Source organism: Laccaria bicolor, genomic scaffold, assembly GCF_000143565.1.
Source record: "Laccaria bicolor S238N-H82 LACBIscaffold_2 genomic scaffold, whole genome shotgun sequence".
NCBI classification, from domain to species: Eukaryota; Fungi; Basidiomycota; class Agaricomycetes; order Agaricales; family Hydnangiaceae; genus Laccaria; species Laccaria bicolor.
In genome coordinates this window covers 1,397,867-1,412,324 of record NW_001889873.1, presented here as the reverse complement: position 1 = coordinate 1,412,324, position 14,458 = coordinate 1,397,867, and the positions used below count along the sequence as shown (strand labels likewise).

The following is a 14,458-nucleotide window of genomic DNA, read 5'->3' as shown; positions in this document are numbered from 1 at the left end:
AGATTCCGACTTCTCTCTCCTTTACCTTAAGATGGGTCATTTAATCACTCTTGCTACGTAAGTCCGCTACCACAAGGTATAGACAGAACCTCACTTTCCGTTAGATGGTATTTCGTGGCATGCATCCATGATTTTGCCAACATTAATCACTGTGCAGCTCGTTGAATCAATGGGCACTCGACTTTCAGGTGGGATTATAGCACTACTCGTCTTGCCTCGCTATGCTGACAAGCATTTAGGGAAACTATGAACGGATTCTCGCCAGCATTACGATTTCCAAGGAGCGAGGAGCTACCCTGAGGGTTGGCCCAGAGCTGGAGATCCCGTTAGCTCACCCCTTTCAGGATTCAACCTATCCGTCAATCTGACACGTACTATTAGCGGATATGGATGCCTCGATCATTTCCTAGAAGGTGCGTGCTCTGAGGCAATTTGTCGCTCATGATATTTAGGTAGTTAACTACAGGTGACACTGTTCTCCATTCCTGGGAGGTTCTCGCGAAGATTTTGACTTCCGATGCAACGATGGGCATTGTTTGCGATATCGGAATGTTAGTCTGTTCCCCAACTTCTGAACCAAATTTTAACTCGATAAAAAAAACATCAGGCCTGTTGTTCATAAGAACGTAATTTATAACTGCCGAATCATCGTTCATGACTGCAAAATTCTTCTCATTCGGCCAAAGATGTGGCTGGCAAACGATGGTAACTACCGCGAGCTACGATATTTTACCCCGTGGGCAAAGCATAGACAATGGGAAGATTATTATTTGCCGAGAATAATACAAGCAGTTACCAAACAGGTTTGAGTCTTTCCAACAACCTGCACGGCATTTAACAACACATTTGAAGACCAAAGTTCCGTTTGGCGATGCAGTCATCAGCACAATGGATACATGTATTGGCGTAGAGCTATGCGAGGAGTTATTTACACCTGCGAGGTTAGCACGGTCACTCTTGATGGCGTTGCCGTCATTCTGATCTGCATTATCAGCCCACACATACTCATGGGTCTCGATGGCGTTGAGATATTTACCAACTCAAGTGGCAGTCACCATGAATTACGGAAGCTGTACACTCGAGTTGAATTAATCAAAGAGGCAACACTCAAAGCACGTTTGACTTCACTCTACTGACCTCGAAAAACTGATATCTTTTTCAGCTCGGGGGTATTTATTTGTATGCTAACCAACAGGGATGTGATGGAGACCGTCTGTACTACGACGGCTGTGCCATGATTGCAGTCAATGGGAGGGTCATCGCACAGGGCTCACAATTTTCCTTGACTGACGTAGAAGTCGTCACCGCCACAGTTGATATCGAGGACGTCCGGGCTCATCGAGCGAAAAGCAGCAGAAGCATGCAAGCCGCATCGTCTGAGAGATACTACAGGGTCGAAGTTCCATTTGCGTTGACCAATGGAAAGTTCGATGAGGTGCGCGAAGAAGATTTGGTAGGCCTAATCGGCACCAAATCCATCGACGTCAGATACCACGCGCCCGAGGAAGAAATCGCGTAAACTTCTTGCTCATACACAACGTAACACACTGTTAACCTGTCGTAGTCTAGGTCCAGCATGCTGGCTCTGGGACTATCTTCGACGATCCCGAACTCAGGGATATTTTATACCATTAAGCGGTGGCATTGACAGCTGTGCAACTGCGGTCATCGTATATTCCATGTGCCGCCTTGTTTCAGAGGCCGCGCTTCGGGGAGGTCAGCCTATTTTGACTGTTACTCGTTCTACGTCTTGACCTTTCGGTAGAGCAGCAAGTCATCGCTGATGCGAGGCGAATGACTGGGGAGCCGGATTCCTCCTACATTCCTTCCGATCCCAGGGAATTTGCGAACAGGATTTTTCATACATGCTACATGGGTACAGAAAATTCCAGCCTGGAAACTCGTAGGCGAGCGAAGCAATTGTCAGAGGCGATCGGAAGGTATGCCCGTCTACTCTGCTGCTTGTGTTGTTTAACACGAGTGTGACAGTTATCATGTTGATTTAAATATGGATTCGGTTGTAACTGCTGTCCGTAGTCTTTTTGGATATGTGACTGGCTTTAGGCCCCAATTTCGCAGTCAGGGAGGCTCCAACGCAGAGAATCTTGCCCTGCAGAATATACAGGTGGGTTTGGTTCAATTAACAAAACGTTTGACTCATCTTATGCAGGCCAGACTCCGAATGGTTCTAGCCTACATGTTTGCCCAGCTTCTGCCCTGGGTGCGGGGGAAATCTGGCGGTTTGCTTGTTCTCGGAAGTGCCAATGTCGATGAAAGGTATGTTGAGTTGCCTTTTTCCCTTGATCTGATCGTTACCTGGTACCTTCATACAGTCTTCGCGGATACCTTACGAAATACGACTGCTCCTCGGGTAGGCAATCTGACCATTTAAGTCTACAACAACTTCTCACAACCGATTAGCGGATATCAACCCTATTGGCGGCATCAGCAAGACTGATCTGAAAAGATTCATCGCGTACGCGAAAGACGCCTTCGACCTTCCGATCTTGACAAGGTCGGTGACATCATTCCAATGACGGAATGGATCTGCTCAAGTTCTCTTGAAGCTTCTTAGAGGCAGTCCCGACGGCCGAGCTAGAACCTATCACCGAAACATATGTGCAATCCGATGAGGTTAGCTTTGACCCCCTGCATCAACAAGACACCACTTTAATTTTCTTTAGGCTGACATGGGCATGACGTACGACGAATTATCGGTATTTGGGCGGCTTCGCAAAGTCGAGAAATGCGGACCATACAGCACTTTTACGAAGCTTGTTCATGAGTGGGGCGCTTTCTTGTCACCAGTGCAGGTAAAGATCAACCAATGTCCCGATGTTGTCAGATGATGCAAGTTAGCTCTCTCTAGATCGCTGAGAAAGTAAAACTCTTTTTTTTCGAGCATGCTAAAAACCGCCATAAGATGACAACATTAACTCCCTCATACCATGCGGTGAGTAAAGTACACTGATAGAAGATATGCGTTCTCATATCATCGACAGGAATCTTACAGCCCTGACGACAACAGTAAGTGTATTAAAGCCAGGAGCGCGTGTCCGCTCCTCACGTACTTGAATAGGATTTGACCTACGACCTTTCCTATACCCCTCCCGCTTCCCTTGGCAATTCAAGAAGATCGACGAGGTGGCAGCAGTTTTGCCAGACAGAAGCACTGTTAGTGTGGTCGACAAGACAAAGACAGAATAAATGACAAAAGAAGTACAAATTCTAGAATCCAGAAGATGAGTAACGCAGTAAAAATACAGTGAATATACCAGGTATATGTATTTGATACAGGGCAACAAGGAATGAAAAGCTGATATGTAAGCCAGTGATGCAGAAGCTTAAGTCCGTAGGAACCTAGAGAATGCGTTTTGAACGGCGACTTTCTTCATGATTGTGGGTTCAGGTGCTAGGTCTGCGTATGAGAAGCGGTTCACATGATATAAAATGGTGAAACATACGATCTATCAAGCCTTCATCTTTGACTTTACGTTTGATACTTTCCATGATTTCGTTGACAGCCGAGCGATCGAAGTCGCTGCGAGACCGCATGAGGCCTTCGACAAAAGCAATATTGGGACCATGGACTTTGGCAAAAGCCCAGAATGAGAGGAAAGCGATATCCTTTGATGCCTCGAGAAGGGAAAGTAACATCTCCAAAACTTCAAATCGGGCTTCAACTCCCTGATTAGGAGCCAAATTGCTGAAGAAAGAAAACACCTCGTTGACATCCTCTTTCATGCGCTGGGCGGCTGCAGGCATCTTGAGTTTCGGAGAGTTTGCAAGGGCATTCAGATACGTCAACAAGAAGGTATCGATGAGATCTTCTGTCAGCAACTCGAGAAGGGCGGAATTGAGGTAGCTTTGGTAATCTGCCATGTAATCGCGCATGGTTTCCACGATCTGAACCATAACACCATCATACCACGGCTGCTGGAAGAGAATTTTGGTGGCGGGTTTCAGGTCGTTGAATATGGTATCGATCAGAGTCTGCATGCACTTCTTTGCGACGTCAAGATATCCGTCTATGGCATCATTCAGACGCTCATTGATTGTCACTCGATATTTTTCAGATACGAGGGGCTCCAGACGCTGAAGGAGGGCTTCAGCGTAATCCGCAGACTTCACTTGGTCATTTGCGAGCGCTATGCAGTACTCGACCAAGCCTCCTGCAACTTCTTCGGGCTTCTCCATCTGTTTCTTGAACTCCGCATCGACGACCTTGGTCCACTGGTCCTGTATCCCCTTCATAACTCGGTTGGTTTCGCCGACGACGCGAGCAAGAATCGCGCCTTGGCCACTCTCTGCCGCTAGATCTACCTGCTGGTTGACCATCTGGAACAAGATGACCGCCCCTTGCGTCCCATACAAGCCATCGCTATCGACCTCTGGAGGCTCTTCTCTTTTGGTGAACTCAGAGATTTCCGTTTTCATAAGGTTGGTCGACCACTCGTCAAGCTTCGAAACGATAAGCTGAAGATAATCCTCAATGAGGGATTGTTCCTTCCCATCCATCAACGGAGGCTCCAGAAGGTCAGGAGAAATATTGAGCTCATTCATGCTCTGTTTGTACTCTTTCAGCCATTCGTGCAAGGCTAGCATCACACTAGCGTCAAGCTTCGCGGCGGCTATTTGCTTAACGACGACGTTCAGCGCCTTGTGGTATTCACGAACATATAACGAATAGATGTCGTAGTCGGCTGGAAAACAAGGGATAACGTCCTTCTCGATTCGAATGAGATCTTGATAAATCCAACTTAGGCTGTCGAGAAAACCAGTAGGATCTTGCTCATCCCGTGCGTAAGCGTCGTTGACTTTAGTTTGGATAGACTGAGTTATAGTCTTCATAACTTTTGAACGATAATGTTTAAGAACGCGTGCTTCAGCTTGCAAAGATTTGAATTTCAAAGCTGCATCTGGTTTTGCCGCTTTCTTGACAAAACGCATCACCAGCGTCTGGAATGGACGAATGAGAATGTCATTTGAGTTGAAATAACCAGCACCCACCTTCTCGTCCTCCTTCCCTTCCATCTCAACAATCTTGATTAATCTAACGACGACGTTCGACTGACCGGCGCGCACAAGATTTATAATATTCCGAGCCAGCTCCAGGATGTACTCATCAAATGCTGAGATGTCCTTGTTCAAACGCTCGAACCACCTGGTCAGCGTATTGCGGGCGTCCGCCGAAGCTTTCTTGGCCTGATGCATAGTCTGGTTGCGAAACCGTTCAAGTTGGTTGAGCTGATAATGAATGACAAGAAGGTTGGGTGCCGGACCAAGAATTTCGCGGCTGTCCAATGCGAGCATGTACTCCAATTCATCCAGCCTAGAAGCCATATCGAGCAGGTTGTTCACCATTTCCTCTGTCGATTCAAAATTTCGGTGGACCATGGAAACCTATGCATTGTCTTAACTAGACGATTGCAACTCCACACATTTCACGACGTACCCTACTAATCTGGTCGAATGTAGCCACTCTTATCGAGGTGTCCTCGCACTCTTTCTCGATGGTTATCATTTCGTCCTTGACAGCTTGAACATGGTCGCGCGTAGATAAAAGTTTCTTCAGACCCTCCCTTGTTGCTTGTAGTTGCTCTTTCACGCCAGTCTTGAGTCTCGCGTCGATCGAGGCTTTCTCTTTCTCTAATTTCTTTCTGAACGCAGATATTTTCACAAGGTCGTCCGGGGATTGAAGATATTCACCAACAGCCTGGGCAGCTGAAATGGTGGGGGCTGCCATTCCGTAGAATGCGTTGTGGGCAGATGAGAAATTTGGCCGTGGCTGCCAGTGTATGCATACTTTTATGTAACTGTCACCTTGATGTTATTGTTGGCCAACCCTCGTCGCAACGCTTTCAACTGCGCAGGAGTTTGGAGGAAACGCCTTTCTACTATCAATAACACGAAAATCAATCATGAAGACTGCGATATTGTGATTGTGGGGGGCGGACCGGCTGGCTTGGCCCTTGCTGCTGCTCTTGGTGAGGTCGAATGTCTATACAGGATCCAGTGACTTACCGAGATAAAAGGTTCGTCGCCATCTTTGCGCCGAAATCTCAGTATCACCCTTGTAGAAGGTGGAGATCTGAAAAAAGCTGAGGGCTGGGCACCAATACCGGGGTCGTTCTCCAATCGCGTCAGCTCCCTAACAAACACTTCACAGACCTTTTTGAAAAGTCCGTCGATTCAAAATTGTATCTATCATATCCTTCTTACCTCTACGACAGGAATTGGAGTATGGGGCCATATCGACGAGGCCAGAACCTGCGGCATCGACGAGATGCAGGTAAATCGGAATCTCGGTTCATCAACTAATTTTAATCTATCTTGCGCAGGTATGGGACGGAATCTCTGGCGCACGAATCGCCTTTTCTGCCTCGGAGCTGAATCTGGAGAAACCCGAACTCGGAATGGCGCGATTAACAGAAAACTTCAACTTGCAACGCGGACTTCTGAGACGCCTAAAGGACCTTCCAGAAGTAAGGTTACTGCAGCAGACAAAGGTGAAGTCTATCGTCCAGGACGTGGAAGAGCACAGACAATGGCCTCTTGTCTATCTTGAGAATGACCGAGTCCTCAGGGCTCGGCTCTTGGTATATTTCCTCTCTTTTGATCCTCATATATCATATCGACGAGTCCATAGATAGGTGCTGACGGATTTAATTCCCCTGTGCGGGCATATGCGAATATTCCTTCATTCGGATGGTCTTACGACACTCAAGCAATCGTTGCGACCATGACACACCCACCTCGTGGCGCATTCGAAGGGCCAAACACAACTGCATACCAGAGATTCCTTCCCACAGGACCTATCGCTTTCCTCCCCCTCTCTCCCACTGCGTCTTCCCTCGTGTGGTCAACAAAGCCTCAGCTTGCCGCAGCTCTCCTTGCTTGTGAACCGCCCGTTCTGGCAAGCATGATAAACGCTGCATTCCGCCTCCCAGAATTGTCAGTCAGGTATCTCCACACTCGAATTCTTGAAGCTCAATTATCTGGCACGCCCATAACGCCGTCCGAGATCCAACAGGAAATATCATGGCGTGAACAGTCGCATTCCATTGATCAACACTCTATATACGCCTCAGCTAACGCTGCAGCGACTATCGGCATGCCATTAGAGGGTTCTGAAGCCGTTCCGCCCCTGGTAACAACTTTACAACCTGGGACTGTGGCTTCGTTCCCATTACGCCTTAACCACGCAGAAGCGTACATTGGCGAAGGTCTTGGAGCTCGCACGGCTCTCGTTGGAGACGCCGCACACACCGTTCACCCCCTGGCAGGCCAAGGTTTGAACATGGGTCTGGGGGATGTAGAGTCATTGGCTAGATGCATTGAGAATGCTTTCCTCCTTGGTGGCGATATTGGTGAGACTACCTTTTCCCTGAATCTTTACCACAGTCTGATCCATCATCCCACAAGGTTCACACACCGCTCTGCTTCCCTACGCACAAGACAGATACCTGGAAAACCACATATTGATGGCGACTATCGACAAGCTTCACAAGATATATTCAACAGATCTGCAACCAATTGTTTGGGCTCGTTCTGTTGGCCTCGAGGTGTTGAACGAGCTAGACTCGCTCAAGGCGGCCATTATGCTGACAGCGGGTTCTCGAACTGATGACGCTCAACGAACAAGTGCCACTGCATGGAATGTGGTTGCCAAAGGTGTGGAGACTCTGGTCGCCGCCGCTGATGCCTCTAAAATACTCGCTGGGGGTCTTCAAAATCTGCTCTCTTCAAATTTGCAAAGGTTATTGAATACCGAGGGAGCACCTGGACAACAAAAACGAGTGTAATGTCTTCTGGTATAATACCCTTAATACTACGTGTACATTGCGAAAAGAGTGTGCAAGTTAGAGCAGGGTATATGGAGGGGGACCTGGGGACTTCCCAACGAGATACATATGCGTGTATTCTAAGAATCATCACCCCAGTTGGCGCGTTCCTGCAGCCACAAAAGTTTCGCGTCACAGTAAGATGGGACAGGCCCAGGCTCAATATACTTCACCCTCTTATCACGTCTCTGCATGAACAATACTCGCGCCCGCATTACCTCCTGCACCTTATCCATCAAGACGCTCCTTCGGCGACTTCCCTTCTTGTCCTGCGGCCTCGGACCTGGCTGGACTTCGACCCGAACAATGCTCGCAGGCAGTGTGCCCACTGCAGGGACTTCCTGAACCGCATGCTTGTCACTCATGGTGGGGATGTTCAGGGCGCTACACAAATCCTCGTGAAGATGGCGAGACGGCTGGGAAGGGAAGAAGGAAAGATGGGTGAGATTTGGAGCTTGGAAGGCGATGTCCTCGAACAAGTCCAGCGGGTGGTCACTGAAACCCACGAAGGTAAGGCGCTGGAGAGAAGGGTACGTGTGCTCCCGTAGCTCAGCTTTTGACACTGCAGGGAATGGACCATGGATAGTGAGCTCCATCAACATGGGCAGCGAAACTGGGAGCATGTTGACGGTTCGGGGAATACGGGATACCAGGTAAAATGAGAAAAGAGTGGGCGCTGACAGTTCCAAGATGAGACTGAAAGCGTCACAGACACCCTCCTAAGAATTATGATGTGAGAGTCAGCAAAAAAGTATGTCGTCCTCCCCAATAAAAAAACTTACGTAGTGCTTCTCCGCTCCAACTTGCCCAATTTCTTGATTCAAAGTCGGGGTAATGTCGTCGTCAGGACTGGTCTTTTGGGGCATGCTAGAGAGGAATAGGTGGCGAACAACCCTATATTTTGGCGGCAGGTCCTTCAAGACCTTTGCGAACATCATGATCTGGTCGAGGCCGATGACGGTGACGGAGTGGTACTTGACTTCCCGGGACATTTGGTTAACATAGCGAGAAACCTGGGATAAGGCAATGCCAGTCTTGCCACCGTCAACGCAAGCCGCCCTGAAAATTTGGTGGCAAATTTCGATGGGGCACTTCTCCATGGTGTGGGCGGGTTTGAAAAGGGGCCTGAGGGGTCCTGCGTGTGATGGGCCATGACTTTATAGTTTAGAGAAAACCCTGGATACGACTTGACATTAAAAATTGAATGGGGGGACCCTGATGTGGCACATTGAAAATTTGACGTGAATCAGTCATGAGAAGAAGGTTTGCATGAGGCTTCAACACGTTGAAGAAATCGCAGGGAACATACGCACAGGGGGCAGAATTGGAGGAAAGAGGATTGTCAAGTGTTTGCCAAGGAACTTTTACGAAGGCAAGTATGCACCGAACCATGTCACTCTTGCCAAAACTCCTCAGTTCATCAGACCTTCCTGTGCGTGCTGTCACCTAAACACGACATGACGTTTACATGGGCATTACCGACAGGAGCTCACATGGAACTCCGTTGACCGCGACCCAGCGACAAAACACCTCTTCGCCGCCGATGATTTGTTGAGGTTCGCCGCCCAACCTCGCCAACAGGTTGGCACCCAACCTCTTCGCTTAAACAATTCGGGACTACGCGCTGAACCCTTCATTAGCTCGCCACACCCATAATTCAACAGCTCCAAGAAGAACTCAATTTCACCCTTTCTTCGATGGTGAATATTCTCTCTGCAGGTTCGCACTGGCTGTCATTTCCATGCAGGATCTAACCGCTCCTTGTAGGCAGTTCTCAAGAGGCGAATAACGATGAAATATCTTCCCTCCCGATGAATATCAAAGCGCGCCGGAAGGAAGCACAGGATATGCAGGAAGATCTCAACACCATAACAGCTGGGGTTTGCGACTTGATCGCAGAGACGAACATTGTTTGTTCTTAAATTAGTCTCGCGACGACGCCAGTACATTGGACTGATAAGAAGGAACAGACTCACGACAACCTTCAAAAAGCACTCAGGAAGGCATTAACCGAAACATTTCAAGTTCACGACAAGTTTCGTTCAGCTACAACCGACCTGGTCGCGACAATGATCGAAACATCGCTCATCAAGCTGTCGCTCATCAGAGCTCGTTCTCAGCAGGCACTATACGACTACAGGCCCACGACGGATGCGAAATCCCCAAGAAGTATGGCCAAAGCACTTGATGCTGCCCACAGGAAACTGAGAAAGGACGAACAACGCCTGAAGGAAGATGAATTTCAAGTGGACCAGCAGTTGCAGGAATACGAGGGGGTGTTAAAAATTGTTGACGTTAGTTCAGGAGGATACAGACAACTGATTGACGACTGGGTGAGGGTAAAGAGAGAAACTGAAGAATGTAGGAGGGACTTGCGCAGACTTGGATGGACAGGCCCCGATTGAAAAGTTTGTTTTCTTATGTTTGAAGCGGAAGTCTTTGCCTTCCCCTTGAGCGCCAGGGTTCCATTTCCGGCGACATTGTGAAACTAATGGGCTTGTTAGCGCCGACAGTTCCGTATGATGAAACAGATTGATTCTTCACCACCCGATTTTTCTCATCCAGTAAATTCCTGTGAACTATGATTGAATGGCACACTAGTCGAGGACTTGCTGTACAATGTGCGTTCGAAATAGTCACTGAAGGTGTAAAACAGAACCAGCCTATGTAACTTGCATCATTGGGAAAAGGGCCCCGGAGGCCAAGAGATAGGAATGATGTTCAAGCATTTCATCACAGATTTGTAGACCAGGGTTGACCGATTGCAGCAGGAGATCGAGCACCGAGTGCCGGTAGCAGAGCTAAGCCCATGGCATCAGCATCGAGCGGGCGAGGCGGCCGACGCACATGCATATGTATTTCTCTGAAAACATCAGGGTCATCGTCGGGTAGTCACGAAAGCGGTAAACCGGACGACGGATCGGTTAATACTTGCGACAATGATCAAGAATATTCCAGCTAAACACCTCCAAGGAGCTTCGGGACTCGGGAGACAACTTACAAGCAACGAAAAGCACCGTTTCCTTGAAGTCTATGACGTATCCTAGTGTATCCTTTGACGAACTGGAACTCGAACAATAATCTGAATTCCATCTTACATATGTTTTGGGTGATGTTCTTCCACTAAAGCTCGGTGATTGAAGTTCAACGTAATTGTTCAACCACAGGTTCACCGACTTGGGTGAACCTAGTCGAGTGCAAGCGCCAGGCGCCAAACGCCAAACGCCAAAAGGGAGCGGTTTACCGCTCGGGTTTATGTTCGAGCGGTGATTTGCCCGGTGTGGTAAATGCAGGTACGAAGTGGAGATGGGTGCTGTCCCGCGTCATAAGTGTATGCCACTAGGGATCCGCCAGAGATGGCAGACGTAGACAGCGTAGAGCGACGTCGAGTGACTGTATCAAAGATGGGATCCGTCGAAGAACCATAAACCGAAAGAGCTCAGAATTCAAGGCGCACGATTAATTGCAATCTGTGAGAGATTCAGTGAGCTCCAGTGAATCTTGCGTCATCCTCATCTTCTTCATTGCTTCTTCATTAATTTCCTCGTCTGCTTTTCATTAGCACCACCTCCGCCGAGGCCGATGATTGATGATTGATTTATTGTATTCAGCTTTTTTCTCATGTGGACTAGGTGATGTATGTGGGGAGGAGCGGTGAGTTGGGCGGTCGCTGGAGTTGACCCTGTGGTCAGGCCGATGGTTGCCGCCTGCAGGCGTTGAGTTACGGTGACGGCGGACCTGTGGGTGGGTGAAAATTGGACCCGTTGTTGTTTCGCGGTGAGTGGAGTCCCCGGTGGGCGGATCCGCCAAAAAAAAAAGTAATTGTTTCAAAGGGTGCAGTTACTGTAGTTAGACAAGAGAGTATTTGTATTTTCTACAAAAGGGTTGCTATGTAGGTCGGATCGTCAATACGCGTCAGTCCAGGTTGAGATCGATCCTTGACGACGTTCGAGATCTTACGATCTTGCACGTGGATGGTTTTGTCTCGATTTGGGCTTGAAAGCAATGAATATAAACGACGACAGCCTCGATAGCCTTGTTCTCTCTGCACCATTCCCTTTGTACTGCAGATGTTCTCAACGTCGTCCTTCGCATCACCTTACTCTTCCTTCTTCACATCCGGTCTTTTGTCATCTACCACTTCACGATCCCCTTCACCTGACATCTCCATTAGTCCGAGAAGAGGCAGTCTTCCCACCAACGCCCCGCTCCGAATGACCACATCCGTTGCAGACGAATCCGCAGCTTTTTACTTCACACTTCAACCCAAACGTGATGTCATCGAGTACCGCTCTTTTTTATCTCTCGACTTGGCAGAGTCACAATCCATGCGATCTGCAAGCCTAAAGCGCAAGGCCTCCTCCAAAGCAAATTCTCGCTCATCCAAGCCATCCAAACCATCTGTCTCTTATCCGTATGTTTCACCATTTATCTCTTCCATCTCTCCCTTTTCTCACTTTTGTGCACAGCCGTATTCCAGAGGAACCAAGGTTGCTTGCTCCTTCACAAAATCCTCTGCGTCTCCGTTTATCTCGAGACTCTTTGCGCTCCATTCCATCTCCCAAACCAGCTCCATCCATAACTCTCCCTGATGTCCCTTCCCAGCCTAAACGGTCCCCAACTCCCATGTCATCTGCTCCACCTCGTCTTCCTTCAATTCCTACTCTTCCTTCCTTGGAGGTCACTCTTCCACGAGGTTCTCCTATCGCCATAACACGCTCTATCGCACCTACTGACTTTATCACGCTTCCGCGACGTGTGTCCGTCATGACAAGCTCTACCGTTTCTACTCGCGTCCGAAGGATCAACCGTTCAGCCGCCCTTGCACGTCTCGAAGGCCGTTCCAAATCCGCTGATCTACCCCAAGTAAAGCCACTCTCTCCCCGAAACTTCATGAGCATGAGTGACGACGAAGACGAAGCTGACAGCGACTTTGACCTTCTGGATTCTGATGATGAAAAATCACAGCAACCAAACCCCATTCTCGAGTTTGAGGACGTCATCCTTCCTTCAGCTTCGCTTTCCCCTCCAAAGGCCGCCCGTAGCGGCTCTTCTACCCCATCACAATCATCCTCTTCTCGTCGACGTAAACATCACAAACGCTCCACCACCAAAGACTGGTTCCCACTCAAAAGCTTCATTGACCTTCACAACGACGACGATTCGTGGAGTTGGAGGAGCTTTATCGAAGTCGCCCATCTTTCATAACCATGCACGTCAATTTTACTCCTGTCGCTTTGCCCGACAGACAGCCTTTTGAGCCGCCATAGACGGCTGACGTGATAGTACTTTTCAGTACTATCACCCCATGCGCCACATCGGTGTCGCCACTTCTTGCGCTTCTTGCTGCTATACCACGACACTCGCTACGAAAAATAGACCATCCTTCATAATTCGCCCGCTTTCCGCACACCTGCTATTGTGCTCGCCTATGTTATGTTTTTAATGTTAATCGCTCCCCGCTCTTTTCCTCTGCTCAAAAACTCTCAAGAATTCTTGTCACATACGCTTTCAAGTTTCAATCACATCTTGTAACTACCCGACCCTCTCGCACGTCCCGACTCCCCATCCATCGCGTTGTACTTATTCGTTCCCCTCTATGTCATCTTCGAACAAGCCGGCCTCTTCCATTACTACATTCGCAATCATTCCCCCCTTTACATTATTGTAATTATTTTCTTGCAACTATCCTACATTCGTTCCCCGCTGTACACCTGCTACTATCATCCATGGACTGCAACATACTGCTTAGTACTGTGTATGTTACATCACCCAATTCAGCATTGAATTCGCACTCTCAGGCTTTTTAATTAATCGACGCCGCCACACTCTGATGGTATACTTTTGAATACCGTGGTGTAGGGTTCACTACACCTCACTACACCCGCTTGTAGCCTAGGTGTACGCTTTTCCAATTCAAGTGCAGGTTCCGTCTCACGCGGAGTCGGGAATGTCATGCAAGTGTACACTGTATGTAGCTAGGCCGTTCCTGAATAATGTCAGGGCGTCATCGATGCTCGCGATGTTCCGCTTCTGACGTTCAATGTCATACTTGAGTAAGCGGTTCCCGATGTTCGCGGTTTTCCGCCTCTTGACAGTCTCTTGACCTCTCTTGACGTTCAATTTGAGACCCTACTTACTTAGTTCCAGCCTAGTTCCAGGACCATGTACAGGACCGAGGGCCAGCCAGCAGATGAGCTCGTACCTTGGGCCTTGGGGCTTGTCACCTGAAATATATACGATCGGCGGCCTTCATCGAAACATGGACGGCAACCTACGGTAACATCTGCAAGACAGGTCATCTGGTGAGCAGATAAGCTCGTATATATTGAAAACTAACCTTTTCTAACTTCAAGGACATAACCGAATCCCTAAATTTTCGACACTTCCATTCTGTAAGTATGTAGCAGTCAGATTGGCATCATAAATATCACAGCAGCAAGAAATTGCTATCCAGACATCCCTCCAGGCTCCAGTAGCAGCAGATCGGATAGAATGGTTGGCGCCTCCCCCAGCCATGTCTGCTGAAAGGTGAATGCTGTTCCTCGTTTCAACAGAACCCAGAGTTGGGGACAGCAAAAATAAATGTGAACACTATGGAGGATATACCTCAC

The 14,458-nt window shown here is 48.5% G+C and overlaps 7 protein-coding genes across 7 annotated transcripts; 4 read left to right on the top strand and 3 right to left on the bottom strand.

Moving 5' to 3' along the window:
* Nucleotides 1–31: 31 nt before the first annotated feature.
* Nucleotides 32–3,207, top strand: LACBIDRAFT_305496 (uncharacterized protein; the record flags this gene model as incomplete). The annotated part of the gene is made up of 20 exons (XM_001875174.1): nucleotides 32–57; nucleotides 158–188; nucleotides 240–325; nucleotides 382–413; nucleotides 467–551; nucleotides 608–803; nucleotides 853–941; nucleotides 995–1,112; nucleotides 1,163–1,515; nucleotides 1,565–1,716; nucleotides 1,766–1,940; nucleotides 1,990–2,125; nucleotides 2,171–2,277; nucleotides 2,334–2,371; nucleotides 2,422–2,515; nucleotides 2,568–2,634; nucleotides 2,685–2,813; nucleotides 2,870–2,953; nucleotides 3,003–3,027; nucleotides 3,080–3,207. 20 exons carry the CDS (start codon nucleotides 32–34, stop codon nucleotides 3,205–3,207), a joined length of 2,151 nt encoding a protein of 716 aa, XP_001875209.1.
* Nucleotides 3,208–3,344: 137 nt separating this feature from the next.
* Nucleotides 3,345–5,746, bottom strand: e_gww1.2.115.1 (exocyst complex component sec6; the record flags this gene model as incomplete). The annotated part of the gene is made up of 4 exons (XM_001874600.1): nucleotides 3,345–3,412; nucleotides 3,465–4,959; nucleotides 5,011–5,403; nucleotides 5,456–5,746. The coding sequence occupies 4 exons, from the start codon at nucleotides 5,744–5,746 to the stop codon at nucleotides 3,345–3,347; spliced, it is 2,247 nt and encodes a 748-aa protein (XP_001874635.1).
* An 81-nt stretch (nucleotides 5,747–5,827) lies between these two features.
* Nucleotides 5,828–7,805, top strand: LACBIDRAFT_305494 (uncharacterized protein; the record flags this gene model as incomplete). Its single annotated transcript, XM_001875173.1, has 5 exons — nucleotides 5,828–5,987; nucleotides 6,036–6,292; nucleotides 6,342–6,599; nucleotides 6,650–7,370; nucleotides 7,426–7,805. The coding sequence occupies 5 exons, from the start codon at nucleotides 5,828–5,830 to the stop codon at nucleotides 7,803–7,805; spliced, it is 1,776 nt and encodes a 591-aa protein (XP_001875208.1).
* A 119-nt stretch (nucleotides 7,806–7,924) lies between these two features.
* On the bottom strand, nucleotides 7,925–8,944 carry LACBIDRAFT_305493 (uncharacterized protein; the record flags this gene model as incomplete). Its single annotated transcript, XM_001874599.1, has 2 exons — nucleotides 7,925–8,563; nucleotides 8,627–8,944. 2 exons carry the CDS (start codon nucleotides 8,942–8,944, stop codon nucleotides 7,925–7,927), a joined length of 957 nt encoding a protein of 318 aa, XP_001874634.1.
* Nucleotides 8,945–9,234: 290 nt separating this feature from the next.
* LACBIDRAFT_321852 (uncharacterized protein) lies at nucleotides 9,235–10,249 on the top strand (the record flags this gene model as incomplete). The annotated part of the gene is made up of 5 exons (XM_001875172.1): nucleotides 9,235–9,276; nucleotides 9,330–9,425; nucleotides 9,485–9,563; nucleotides 9,612–9,754; nucleotides 9,815–10,249. The coding sequence occupies 5 exons, from the start codon at nucleotides 9,235–9,237 to the stop codon at nucleotides 10,247–10,249; spliced, it is 795 nt and encodes a 264-aa protein (XP_001875207.1).
* A 1,665-nt stretch (nucleotides 10,250–11,914) lies between these two features.
* Nucleotides 11,915–13,052, top strand: LACBIDRAFT_305491 (uncharacterized protein; the record flags this gene model as incomplete). The annotated part of the gene is made up of 2 exons (XM_001875171.1): nucleotides 11,915–12,258; nucleotides 12,314–13,052. The coding sequence occupies 2 exons, from the start codon at nucleotides 11,915–11,917 to the stop codon at nucleotides 13,050–13,052; spliced, it is 1,083 nt and encodes a 360-aa protein (XP_001875206.1).
* A 1,143-nt stretch (nucleotides 13,053–14,195) lies between these two features.
* On the bottom strand, nucleotides 14,196–14,363 carry LACBIDRAFT_305490 (uncharacterized protein; the record flags this gene model as incomplete). The annotated part of the gene is made up of 1 exon (XM_001874598.1): nucleotides 14,196–14,363. One exon carries the CDS (start codon nucleotides 14,361–14,363, stop codon nucleotides 14,196–14,198), a length of 168 nt encoding a protein of 55 aa, XP_001874633.1.
* Nucleotides 14,364–14,458: the final 95 nt, after the last annotated feature.